This window comes from Peromyscus maniculatus, chromosome 1 (genome assembly GCF_049852395.1).
Source record: "Peromyscus maniculatus bairdii isolate BWxNUB_F1_BW_parent chromosome 1, HU_Pman_BW_mat_3.1, whole genome shotgun sequence".
In the NCBI taxonomy this organism is placed as follows: domain Eukaryota; kingdom Metazoa; phylum Chordata; class Mammalia; order Rodentia; family Cricetidae; genus Peromyscus; species Peromyscus maniculatus.
The window spans coordinates 20236367-20250761 of NC_134852.1; the positions used below are offsets into that span (position 1 = coordinate 20236367).

Here is a 14395-nt window from a genome sequence, read left to right on the forward strand (position 1 = left end):
GATCTGTGGTTTCGGTGTGTTCCTTGGGTTTGGGGTCTCTCCCGGAGGAAGATCTCAGCCAGGGGTCTTTCATCAGGACTTTGTGGAAAGCCAAAATTTTAGACCCATCTCTAGGTGCTCTTTAAATTTCTTAAATTACTTTTTTATTATTATGGGTGTTTTGCCTACATGTATGTTTGTTTACAACATAGATAAATGGTACCTGTGCAGGCACAAAGGGGGAACTGGAGTTACAGATGACTGTGAGCAAAGGGGTTCTGGGAATCAAACCTGAGTCCCCTGGAAGAGCAGTCGATGTTCCTCACCACAGACTCATCTCTTTAGTTGCCTCCTTGCCCTGTGTTTTAAATTAGTTCTAATCAATTTTTATTGTTCTTCAGTGTAGGTACAGGGAAAACGGACTGACTAAAGAAACCCACCCTGACCCTGGAGCCCAGAACTAGGGAAAGATGGATCAGATCAGGGCAGAAAGTCAGATCAGAGCCATCTCTGCCCCTGGCCAACTGACATGAAACCAGCCAATCACAGAGCATGATAGTAGAACCCTGGGCCTGGGATTGACTCCACCCCCAAGACATCGTATGTAAACCGCTCTTACTGGTCAGTTATAAAAACGGCTGTTCTTTCCATCCTGGTAGAGGCAGCTACTCTCCTGGACTCCTCCTTCCCAAATAAATCTCTTTCCCAAAATAATTTTGGGTGTGAAGATCTTCATTCACTGGCATAGAGAAGATCCTTGCTGAGACATGCCTCAGTGATCAAAACAAGGGAGAACTTGGAGAAAGAGCAGAGCAAAGAGGAGCTGAACAAAAGATCTTTTCTGAGATCTCAGTGGACACAGCAAGAGACAAGTAACACTTTTCTCCAGAGCCTGAGGAGATTGTAACATTTCTGCAGGGGTTTCCCCTTTTGCAGAGTGAAGCAAAAGAAGCAACATCTTAGGCCGGAGAAGCAGAGCTCTGCTAGGAAGCCCCCTTAAGTGGGGGCTGAGCAAACCTCAGCTGTAGAGGCTCTACAGGAGAGGAGCAGGATTGCTATATTCTGCGGGGAGACCATCCCTCATCACACCAGGTATACCTTGACTTTCCCAAAGAGTCAGGATAACCTTCCCCTGCTGAAGCAGTTCCAGGTCCTACTCTCCTGAGAAGTCAGAAAAACTTCCCTTCCAGGGCCGAGCTGTCTCTTAACATCTCCAGCCATCAGAGCTGTCCGAAGCAGCTCAAGGTGTTGCCTGACTCCCCAGGTAGTCGGGACACCTTTCCCCAGTGTTGTTACAACCAATTTACTTACATTTTTGGTGCCAAAACCTGGGACCAAACCCATAGAGTTGCAAAATTTACTTACAAAGAGTTGGTTCTTTGAGAAAATAAACAAGATAGACAAACCCTTCTCCAAACTAACCAAAAAAAAAAAAAAACAAAAAAAAACAAAAAACAAAAAAAACAAAAAAGAAAAAACAACACACACACACACACACACACACACACACACACACACACACACACAGAATATCCAAATTAACAAAATCAGAAATGAAAAGGGGGATATAATAAAAGACACTGAAGAAATCCAGAAAATCCTTAGGTCATACTTTGAAAGCCTGCACTGCACAAAATTGGAAAATGCAAAAGAAATGGATATTTTTCTGGATAGGTACCACATACCAAAGTTAAATCAAGATCAGATAAACAATTTAAATAGACCTATGACCCTTATGGAAATAGAAGCAGTTATCAACATCTCTGAATCAAAAAAAGCCCAGGGCCAGATGGTTTCAGTGCAGAATTCTACCAGAATTTCAAAGAAGAGCCAGCACCAATACTCTTCAAATTGTTCCACACAATAGAAACGGAAGGAACATTACCAAAGTCTTTTTTTTTTTGAGGCTAGAGTTACCCTGATATCCAAACCACATACAGACACAACAGGCAAGAGAATTACAGACCAGTCTCCATCATGAAGATGCAAAAATTCTCAATAAAATACTGGCAAACTAAATCCAAGAACCCATCAAGAAATAATCCACCATGATCAGTTAGGCTTCATACCAGGGATGCAGGTATGGTTCAACATACAAAAATCTGTCAATGTAATCAGCCATATAAACAAACTGAAAGAAAAAAAAACACATGATTATCTCATTAGATACTGAAAAAGCCTGTGACAAAATTTAACACCCCTTCATGATAAAGGTCTTAGAGAGATCAGAAATACAAGGAACATACCTAAACACAATAAAGGCAATTTATAGCAAGCCAACAGCCAACATCAAACCAAATGTAGAGAAACTCAAAGTGATTCCACTAAAATCAGGAACAAGACAAGGCTGTCCACTCTCTCCATACCTATTCAATATAGCACTCAAAGTTCTAGCTAGAGCAATAAGACAGCAAAAGGAGATCAAGGGGATACAAATTGGAAAGGAAGAAGTCAAGCTTTCGCTATTTGCAGGTATTATGATAGTCTACGTAAGTGATGCCAAAAATTCCATCAGGGAATTCCTACAGCTGATAAACACCTTCAGTAATGTGGCAGGATACAAGATTAACTAAAAAAAAATCAGTAGCCCTCCTATATACAAATGACAAATGGGCTGAGAAAGAAATTATAGAAACATCACCTTTTACAATAGCTACAGATAACATAAAATATCTTGGGGTAACTCTAACCAAACAAGTGAAAGACCTGTATGACAAGAACTTTAAATCTTTGAAGAAAGAAATCGAAGAAGATATCAGAAAATGGAAAGATTTCCCATGTTTGTGGATAGGTAGGATCAACATAGTAAAAGTGGCAGTCTTACCAAAAGCAATCTACAGATTCAATGCAATCCCCATCAAAATCCCAACACAATTCTTCACAGACCTGGAAAGAACAATACTCAACTTCATAGGGAAAAACAGAAAACCCAGGATGGTTAAAAAATGCTGTACAATAAAGCAATTTCTGGAGGCATCACCATCCCTGACATCAAGCTCTACAATAAAGCTATCGTAATAAAAACAGCTTGGTATTGGGATAATAACTGACATACGGACCAATGGAATCGAATTGAAGACCCTGACATTAATCCACACACCTATGAACATATGATTTTTGACAAAGAAGCCAAAATTGTACAATGGAAAAAAGAGAGCATCTTCAACAAATGGTGCTGGCATAACTGGATGTCAACATGTAGAAGATTGTAAATAGATCCATATCTATCCCCATGCATAAAATTCAAGTCCCAGTAGATCAAAGACCTCAACATAAATCCAGTTTCACTGAACCTGATAGAAGGAAAGTAGGAAGTAACCTTGAACGCATTGGCACAGGAGAACACTTTCTAATTATAACATCAGTAGCTCTCACACCGAGAGCAACAATTAATAAATGGGACCTCCTTGAAAGACCCTAGCCCTTCAGGCTTACACCCCCAAGCCTTAGGAAAAGAGAAACTTCAAGCACCAGGAAATGAGAAACTAAAAATCTAGTTCCAAGGGCAACCTGACTTAGCCATTGTTCAATCTCCCCTGCAACCATATAACAATGTAAAGAGATTTCTGTTAAGAGATGTGCTCAACTGTGACTGGGATAGTTGCAGGTGTTCCAGGAAGGACCACTGTGACCTTTGTGTAAACTCCACTCCCACCCTGATATCCCCCCTTGAGGTTTCAGGAAGAATGTACCTGTTGACGTAACTGTATGCCCTCTGTGATCACTCTGTACCCAGACCATGATCTTGTGAAACGAAATTGTATGGTAATTGTAATCTTATGGCTTTTGTGGGTTTTTCCTTTAAAAGCCCCCATAGGGCTGCAGCAAGTTGCGGCTCTTGCTCTTAGGAGCAGGGTTTGCCCTTCTATATAGAAGCTTAATAAATCCTCTGCTATTGCATCAACTGGACTGGAGTCCGGGTTCTTGGGGCACCCACTTGAGACCCGAAATTTTGGGGTCCAACACTCCTAAACTGAGAAACTTCTCTAAGGCAAAGGATACTGTAAAGAAGACAAAAAAGGCAGCCTACAGCATGGGAGAAGATCTTCACCAACCCCACATCTGACAGAGGGCCAATCTCCAAAATATATAAAGAACTCAAAAAACTAGACAGCAAAATACTAAATAATCCAATTAAAAATGGGTTACAGATCTAAACAGAGAATTCTCAACAGAAGAATCTCAAATGGCCAAAAGACATTTAAGGAATTTTCAACATCCTTAGTCATCAGGGAAATGCAAATCAAAACGATTCTGAGATACCATCTTACACCTGTCAGAATGGATAAGATTAAAACCTCTCCCTGAAGCTTTGCCAGCATTTCTTGTTAGTTGTTTTCTTGATCTTAGTAAGATACCATCTCAAAGTAGTTTTAATTGGCATTTCTCTGATCACTAAGGATGATGAACACTTTTAAAGATATTTCATAGCCCTTTTCGGTTCTTCTTTTGAGAGCTCCCTGTTCAGAAACACACTTCTGTAGATGAAATTCTAAACCGTCTTATTAAATAAGAAACACAGAGCCAAATACAGAGTTAAAAGCCCAAGAGATCAGAGCAATAGCGAAGAGCCAAGACCACCTTATCTTACCACCTGGCTACCGTCACTTCCCCAGAGAGAGAGAGACCTTCTTCCTGTGTGACTTGTCTTTTTAGTGCCTTTCTGTTCTTCCTTCTCATTGGCTATAAACCCAATCACATAACTTCCTTGTCACTGCCTGTCTATACAGACCTCCAGGTACCTATGGTTGGTAATGGGATTAAAGGTTCAGGTCACCACACTTGGCTGTGTCCTTGACCACACAGAGACTCTGCCTGTGATTGGATTAAGGGTGTGGGCTACCACCACCTGAATTCTGTTCCTGGCTCACTAAGGACCTCTGATCTCTAGGCAAACTTTATTTATTAAGATACAAATAAAATCACATTTCAGCACAATTATTAATCACAACATTCATTTTTTAAATAGTGCTGCTCTTTTCCTAAACTACATAGTTTCTAACTGTATTCTAAACATGTATATTTACATCCACAGTGAAGCTCTCACCCCTAATCAATGAAGGTTGTTTCCCAGCAAGGCTACTGTAGAGAAACACAACTTGTCAAAATGCAGAGAGTAAGTGACTTTGGGGTCACCAGTCTCAATTGATTCATATGCAACACAACCCCTACTCCTACACTGTGGAAGAGTGTTCTGAAAGATTGCAACAGCCAACATACTAAGATGCTCACTTCTAGGTATGACAGGGAAGCTGCACCCTTGAAATTTCAACACTATGGTTGTCCATACAAGACCTTTATAATGACAACACCAGTTGAAATGCCAACATCATTGGAGGAAATTTGACAAAGCCTCACTCCTAGATGAAGAGCTACAGATAATGGCTGCTGAGAGAAGAAGAATCAGCCCTTTCTAGGGATAAAGCCCCTGATAGTTTATCCAATCCCATGTAATCAGCCTTAAAACATATACATACAAGCAACACTAACTGGACTCAGCTGGTCACATAGAAATGTAATGGGTAATATGAGTGTGTGTAATGTATGCATATAACAATAATTATAGAAGAAGAGGTCATGACTTTGAGAAAGTGTAGGGGCGATGGGAGAAGGAAGAGGTGGAAATGATGTAAATACAGCACTAGGATTTTCTTGGCAGACATTCCACTCCAATTCATGTTTAAATATATAATGTTCTGTTTAGTTGTCAGCTGTTGCGAATGACCTTAACTTGGGTTATGTAAAGACACATCTATTCACTCCACATAGAGGAGGCCATAACAGATCAAAGGATTCTGGCCAAGGACAGATTGTTGAAAGTGTTTTATTTGAAAAAAGTTGTTTTATTTGGATTCATTACAAAAGTATTGGTAATCAGATCAAAAAAGGCAAATATATGTTTTCTTTTATCTTTGTTTCTTACTCCAAATCCTCAGATAAATAGGAGACCATCACAGAAAACCACAAGTGGTCACAATGTAGAAATCAACAGACTGGAGGAGCCCAGCTCCAATGGTTACATCTCCATCCCATCTCCTGCATTGACGGTTTAGGGAAAATTTCAGAAGAGGGAGTGGAAAAGATTCTAACAGCTAGGATATCAGTAAGTCTGCTGTGAAAGAGTCTATCCTAGAAATGTCTACATAATTAAGACTGGATTGCCGGGCGGTGGTGGCGCACGCCTTTAATCCCAGCACTCGGGAGGCAGAGCCAGGCGGATCTCTGTGAGTTCGAGGCCAGCCTGGGCTACCAAGTGAGTTCCAGGAAAGGCGCAAAGCTACACAGAGAAACCCTGTCTCGAAAAACCAAAAAAAAAAAAAAAAAAAAAAAAAAGACTGGATCAATGGCAACACCAATGGGCATATTAACACGGAAGGGGGAAATTTCATGGGGTCCCACTCCTGGATAAAGAATTAGAGGCAACAAACGGCTGCAGGGAGTAAAATTAGTCTCCCCCAGGGATGAAGCCCCTTATTGGTAGTCCAATACAGAACAGTCAACACTGAAATAGTATACAAACAACAGAAACAGACCTAGCAGATTGTATCTATATTCATTGCTGCATGTACATATGTATACACACATATGTGTATGCAACAATAATAATAAGAGGAAAAGTGGCTATCAACTTGAGAGTATGGTTTGGGTATATGAGAGTGAGGGGTTTGAGGGAAGGTATTTGGGAGGGGCTGGAGAGAAGAAAAGGATGTGAGAAAGTGATTTAATTCTATTTCAATTAAAAAATACTAAACAGTCAGGCTTGTGATAGTCTATGGGTGTAACTTCTGATGCTACCACGTGACACCACCCCACAGCAGATTCCCTCATCCTCTGGCTCTTATAGTCTTTTTGTTCCCCTTTCATCAACGTTCCCTGAGCCTTAGGTGCAGAAGCTGTCCTGTAGCTACATGTACTGGGACTGGGCTTCACTACTCTGCAGTTGGATTGGTTGTAGTTTTCTGTAATAGTCTCCATTGTTGTTAAGAGGAATTTCCTTGATGCAGGCTGAGGACTGCACTTAGGAGGCCTCAGCCCTACACAAAGAACTACAGGCAACTAAGGAATGTCAGGAGTGGGAGAAAGTCATCCCCAGGAAAGAGCACACCAATTGGTTATTCAGTACGGAATGGTCAGCCCTGGAAACACATATGCAAGTGTCATTATACAGACTGAGCAGGTAGTACTTAAGTATTTAGGGATACACAGACACACACTCATGTATGTAACAACAATTAATAAAAAAAGAGGCCATGAATTTGATAGAGAGCAAGAAGAGGCATATTTCTAGAGGGCTTAAAGGGAGGAAAAGCAAGGGGGAAATTCTATAACTATACCATAATTTCAAAAATAAAAAAATATTTAAAAACATACTGAAAATGCAAAGAAAATATGGGTGACTCAAAGACAGCTATGGTACGAGGACATTCATTGGGTAACTATCAATTATTCCACAAAAGAGTCCCTCCCACAGCAGTATTTGAGGTAGGTAATAGTTAAGACAGGGAAATTTATTTGTTCAATGGTAAAAGACGTTCCTAAGGACAGAACATTACAAGCTCCAAATAGTATTTTAAATTTTTGCTTAGAAGTTTATTTATTTATTTATTTATTTATTTATTTATTTATTTATTTATTTATTTATTTTGTTTTCGAGACAGGGTTTCTCTGTGTAGTTTTGAGGCCTATTCTGGATCTCACTCTGTAGACCAGTCTGGCCTCAAACTCACTGAAATCTGCCTGGTTCTGCCTCCCGAGTGCTGGGATTAAAAGTGTGTGCCACCACTGCCTGGAAGAAGTATTTTAATATGGTAAAAATCAAGAAGTAGAACATTTTTTAGAATACTTAAAATATAGTCATTTTGCCCAAAGATTCAAATCTGAGTGGGTAGTAAATGTTGATTTTATTAAAATTATGTACACAGAGTTGTATTTAAGAAAAATGTTCACTACCTGAATTTTAATAGTGTACAGAATGTCTGAATTATAACTAGTGTTCTATCAGGCATTCAAGGTCCAGTTTCAAATTCTTTATCCTATAGAAATCATTAGGACAGTGTTCTAATGATCAAAAAGTGTGGGTTTCAGTTCAGCCATGGAGTGCACTTTGAAAAAAGGTCATTCTCACTACAGAAAAAAATGAAGTGAATTGCAAAATAAGCTTATTATTCTTCATTAGTAAAAAAGGGCAGATGGTTGGGTAGCATGTTGTCAAAATTATATTAATTACCTCCAATCTTGGAATTTTTGTTTGTGCATAAAACCCACAAAGGGTGATAAAGTTGTTCAACAAATAAATGAACACAAAAAGGCTCACCATCAACAAGATGCTGTGAGTGGCTTTGCGTTCAGGAGATGGCTGGCAGGAGAGGCTGGAGCTGTGGAGATGCTGGGCTCTCTTGTGGTGTCTGTAAAGGAGAGTCACCATGTAGAGGCTGGTCCACATCATGAGGGTCAGAAAGACGATGTCTGCTATTATGATAAGACTCAGGAACAACCCTGGATTGGGGTACTCAGGTGGTCTCATTTTACAGTAAGCATGAGAATATCCATAATCAAGATCAGTGTAATTGATTTTTGCTGCCACAGTCTCCACGATTTGCGCATATATGAACAGGTTGATGAGCCAAGATAACAGGAAGGCGCGAAAAGTCCAAGTCGAGAGTTTAGGCTTGAGCCACGCCCACTTAGAATTACTGGGCATGATGGTGATGGCTTGGAATGCACTTAGAATAGAGGTGGTACAGATGGACAGACCCCGGGTGACTCTGAATATGTATAAAACTGCCTTACAACCAACATCATCTAGAAACCTGGGTACTCCAAAGGATGACATGATATGTGATATCATAGCAAATATGATCGTCAACACATTGACTATCATCAGGTGCATGAAAATGGGATCGATAGGTTTGCTAAAGTGAGATTTGACTAAGAAGCTGTACACATACATCATGAAGAGCAACGAGTTTCCTATGACACCCACACAGAGCTGGGATAAATAGAAACCCCCCAAGATGGTGTTTCTTCGAAAAATCATCTCAGTGATGCTTAGGATATTATTAGGCTTGTCAGGTCTTCAGTGAAAGCTAAGTGGATTTGAATTATAGAACTAATTACATACTGATGTTTATGGGAAAATATACCAATTGATACTTCAGAAGGAGAGAAGGTTGGAGAAATGTTAAACTCTGTTGTTTTTCAGACCTGAGAACCTCAGAGGACAGAAGGTGTTGAGGCAGGTAGGCTCAATGCAAAAGTCTTCTGAGGGCTATTATGTTAAGTGGCAGGATCTGTTAATAACCTGAAAGGCAAATTTGCATGTTATAGAGTTTTATTCAGTAGATCAAACTGTGTATTTAAAAAAATCCCATTTGAAAGTTCTGATCTTTCCCCAGATATTGTGTAAAATACAGACAGTAAGATGAATATTTAAAAACCCTTAGAGACTCAATTGCATGCAAAACTCTTCCAAGAGAGTAATCTTTAAATTTTCCACAAAGTGGCTGCAGAGTTGGCTCAGCAGTTAAGAGCACTAGCTGCTTTTCCAGAGGACACAGGTGTGATTCCTAGCACTCACTTGGGGGACTCACATCTGTTTGTTACTCTATTTCCACATATGCTGGTACCTTCTTCTGGCCTCTGTGGGCACCAGACATGCACAAACTGCACAAACGTACATGCAGGCAAAACACTTGTACACCATAAAAGAAAAGAATAAATTAAGAAAACGGTTGTCCACAAAAGTAGATTTTCACATGGGCTTTTGTGTCTAAGTCTAGACCATGGTCACTAGCAAATTTCTGCAGCATTTTAGGGACTCAGGCCAGTGTAGAGCTGCAGAACACAAAGAGACAGAGGTAGTATACATGCCCCAGTGTTGAACACATTCTCAGAGAAATATATTTTTGTCACTATTTCTATTATTTGCAGGGAAATGAACAGAACTGCAGATCATCGTGTTATGTGAAATAAGGCAATCTCACACGGATAAACACCATATGTGTCCTCACATGTGGAATCTGGTAAAGAAATTTACAAACCCAATGGGGAGACTCTTAACCGTGTCGTGTATAAGAAATGGAGGTTGGAGAGTGATACAGAAGTGGACTATGGGAGGATACAAGGAATGTCACATTTGTGCATGTATATAAATGTTATATTAAGACATACAAATAAGGTGTGTATTTGTCATTATGATTCAATAAATTTGTCAATATGATTCAATAAATTAACAACCATAACAACAAAAACCAAATTGTACTAAATGGATTAAGTGTATGTTTTATTTTTATCATATTTCAAATATGTCATGTATCATTATGCAAACATCACGTTCCAGCTACCTCTTAGTCTATCCATAGTTTAACAAGAACAGAAACGTGTCAGCGGTAATTGATGGGTACAGTTATATTGTGTAAATGCTGATGAGCACAGAGCTGCACTGCCCAAAGGAACATTAAACATTTACTCTTTACTACATTGTGTATGCTGCATGAGATTTAAAGCTAATGAAAGTGCAGGCAGTTTGGGTGGCAAAGGAATGACAAAGGGGCTGGGGACATGATGGCTAAGGTTAAGAGCACTGATGGGTTCAGGTCGCAGTACCCACACGGCTGCTAACAGCCATCGGTAACTCCAGCTCAAGGGGATTTGGCCTCTGAGGCACTACACACAGTGCACAGATATACATGCAAGCAAATTATCCAGGCATATAAAATAAAGGGAAGGGCCAAACAGTGGTAGCAATACCTTTAATCTCAGTACTCAGGAGGCTGAGGCAGGGAGATCTCTGTGTTTGAGGATAGCCTGGTCTACAGAGTGAGTTCTAGGACTTTTAGGGCTACACAGAGAAACCCTGTTTTGAATAAACAAACAAACAAACAAACGGAATAAACTTGGGAGGCAGATGATAGGGGTGACAAGGGGAGTTGGTAGTTGGTTTTAGTGGGTGCAAATGACCCAAATATATTGTATAAATGTATAAAAATTTCAAATAAGGAATAAAAATACTAGTAAAATGTTTTTCAACTTAACCAACAAAAATATGTCACCTTAAATAAATAATGTCACACAAGGAAATTGTTAAGGGAACAGAATTACTTATATAAGCAATCTGATGTCTTTTTTTACATTCAAGTTGTATCATTTATTTTCTTTTTAGTGTTAAATACATATTGTTTTATTTTTTAGAATATAAGATAATTAGGTCAATTCACCTTCTCTTTCCTCCCTCCAAATCCTGAAACATACCATCTCTTTCTCTTTTTTAAATTCATGACCTCTTTTCCTTAATTGTTGTTATGTACATTCATAGTACGTGTATGGAATTCCTAAGTACATAAATACAACCTGCTCAGTCTGTATAATGTTACTTGCACGTGTGTTTTCAGGGCTGACTTTTGGTATTGGATAATGAATTGGTGTGCTCTTCCTTGGGGAAGACTACTCCTCCCACTCAGTATTTCTTGCATTCCCATGTCTTTAACTACAGAACATTGATATCTGTGTACAGAAATATTATGACATGTAACACTATATATCAAACTTACGAAATTACAAAGAGGAAGACGATAATGAATAATATAGTGAGGTGTTTTGAGAAGTCTTACAGTATTCAACAAGTGTAACAGACGTAAGAGCAATAGCATTTAAGAGGTCTGAGTGAGACCATTTATATATTCTTTTTTGACTGGGTCTCTCTAAGTAGCCCTTGATGTCTTGACCACATAGACCAGACGGGCCTCAAACTGGCCTGCTTCTGCCTCCCAAGTGCTGTGGTTAAAGGCATGCTCTATCACGCCCAGCCTTGAGACCATTTATATCCTTAACCTGGCAGCACAATCAGCACAAATACACATCCTTCTCTATCAGACACACAGAAAGCAGGTGGAAAACAACAACACTGAAAGCCATAGCTCATTTTGCAGAAAAGTTTCATTTTTTGGTAGCAATTATGAATTCTAGAGAAATTACACAAGCATTTCCCAATACATTGAAAACAAAAGTCACATATTAGTAACCACATAATGAAAAAGTCCATGATGAAAATGAGTTACAGAGTGTCTGTTACAGGAATATGTGTGGTAACAGATGAGAGGTTTGAAGGTGCAATGATATTAAAAGGGAAGTAAAAATGGACTCGTAAGTAGCGAATTGATTTGAAAGATGAAAGCAGCTTATAGGAAACAACTGAGGATGAGACATGACTTTAGAGACAGTCCTATGTAGAGATAGCATCAGCATTGGAATGTTGGGGCTAAGATGGGTGTGGTGGGGCACACTTTTAATCCCACTACTGGCGAGGCAGAAGCTGTCGGATTTCTGTGAGTCTGAGGCTAGCCTGACCTACAAATTTCCAGGACAGCCAGAGCTGTTACACAGAGGAACCCTGTCTCTAAAACAAACAAAAAAACAAGCAAGCAAGCAAGCAAACAAACATGTTGGGGATAGTAACTGCAAAACTGCAAGCATTTTTTTTTTACAAGATTATAGTATAATTACCTTTGCAATGATTTTTGGAAGTTTGAGTGACAGGGCAAATTTCTTTGAGCTTGAAGTTCTATTGCAAGAAGATAGAATTATAGAAAGGAATAAGTGCCTATGCTTCTCAGGAAATTGAAGAGATGCAAATAGATAGATAAATAAACAAGCAAATAAATAAACAAATAAGTAAATGGAAAAAATAGTGAAAATAATATGGATAAAAGACATGCATTGTCACAAAAACCCAAAAAGATACAATATAATTAACTTGAAAGAAAGTCATGAGAAAAAGAAATCTGAAAACCAAAATCCTCTGTTTAAGAAAGGATAGACTGGGGAAGAGGAGCAGTGGGGTCATCATAGCTGTTTGTTGCAGTGAGAGCTGAGTACTGGGAGCCTTACTCAGGGCAGTGTGAATCCCACAGACATGAAGTGTCTTGGAAAGGCTGCCTAGCAGGAGCCATGACTGAATCAAGGACAGGGTAACAGAACTCTTCCTCCCAGTGGACTTGAATCAGCTTGTCACCCATGGTGTAAATGACCCTGTTTACTGTGCATCATTTAGTGCACCCAAGAGGAAAATAATATTCTCCCTGATGAAATGTGAATCTCAGGTATCTTGAGGAGGCTGAGAGTGTCAAGTCTGTATCTGAAGATGTGTAATTTCCCAAGATGAACTATTCCAGAAAGTAAACTTGAGGACTGAGGAAGTTATAAGGATTGAAGCTTGGATGAAAAGGTATCCTGGCAGCTGGAAGCCAAAGAATACCACAAAGTCACGCTGCACAACAAATCTCACACAAGGGATTGATTGGGATGGAAAAAAATTAGGAGTGTGGCTGCCTCTGTTTGAATATGAAAAAGCAGCAAACTGAACAGGATAGAGGGCTTATATAGAGCTTCTTGTGAAGAGGGTGTAGCTTTCTGGAGTAGAGATGGATGGGATTTCATGTCCAGAGATTGGGCTTTTTGTTCTGCATGGCAGGGGCAGGGTCCAGCAGTTAGGGCAGTTAGAGAATTCTGTGGGCGGAACCTGGCAGTTAGAAGTCCTCAGGGGAGGGGCATGGTCACAGGAAGGGGGGCTATGTTATCATTAGACCACTTCCTGCTAAATCAGGGCATGGAGGTTCTTTGGGCAATCTTCATCTTCATCATCAGGATGTAACTGGGTGCTGCAGGTCTCTGGCTCTGTAGCTAGAGGCTGGTAATCCTGTAATAGTAACTGGTTAAAAGTCTGGTTATAAACCTCTTGGAGCTGTTGTTGAAGAAATCTAGAGAAGAAATTTCCAAGGCAGGGTACAACAAGTGGGATTAAGAAAAGAAGGAAAGAGGGTTTGAGAAGGGCATCATCTAGTTTCACATCGGACTATCAATGATCTATTGGCCAGAGGCATCAGTCTGTTTCTTAGGTTTTTGAAGGTTTGTCTGAAGTTGTTGGATCTTATCTTTTATAGGACTTCTAAGGGCAGTCTACATCTGGTCAATGTGGATGGTGATCTCTAGTTTGATCATAGAGAAAGAAGGAATAGGGGACAGGTGTTTTAAAAGTTGCTTTAGGTGTCACAGGGATAAGTATCTCCTTTTGGTACCCGGTTGGTAAGCAGTCTCCAGACCACTGGGCAAGTGCTCTGGTCGAACCACTAAGTATAGATTTAACAATAGTATAGAGGGGAAAGAAATCTGAAACATTTCCATCACCCTAAATCACTTTCTTATACCTTCAGAACTTTCATGTCCATGCCTTAAATCACTTTCTTATACCTCCAGAACTTTCATTTACACGACACTTTAAAACACTTTCTTATTCCTTCAGAACTTTCATTTACATAACACTTTCTTACACCTTGAAACTTACTTAAGATTTCACATCCTCAGACAACACTTTCTTAGACCCTCAGAACTTAACTTATCCTCAGTCCTTCCTAAGATTTCA

At 39.6% G+C, this 14395-nt stretch overlaps 1 protein-coding gene and 1 long non-coding RNA gene across 2 annotated transcripts; one reads left to right on the top strand and one right to left on the bottom strand.

The window, feature by feature from the left end:
* The first annotated feature begins 5755 nt into the window (after positions 1-5755).
* Positions 5756-10248, top strand: LOC143273092 (uncharacterized). Its single transcript, XR_013050997.1, has 3 exons — positions 5756-6082; positions 9182-9218; positions 9910-10248. It is a non-coding gene; the product is annotated as an uncharacterized LOC143273092 (long non-coding RNA).
* Positions 7725-9521, bottom strand: LOC102916709 (vomeronasal type-1 receptor 4-like). Its single transcript, XM_076571251.1, has one exon. It carries the CDS (start codon positions 9014-9016, stop codon positions 8066-8068), a length of 951 nt encoding a protein of 316 aa, XP_076427366.1. The 5' UTR covers positions 9017-9521; the 3' UTR covers positions 7725-8065.
* Positions 10249-14395: the final 4147 nt, after the last annotated feature.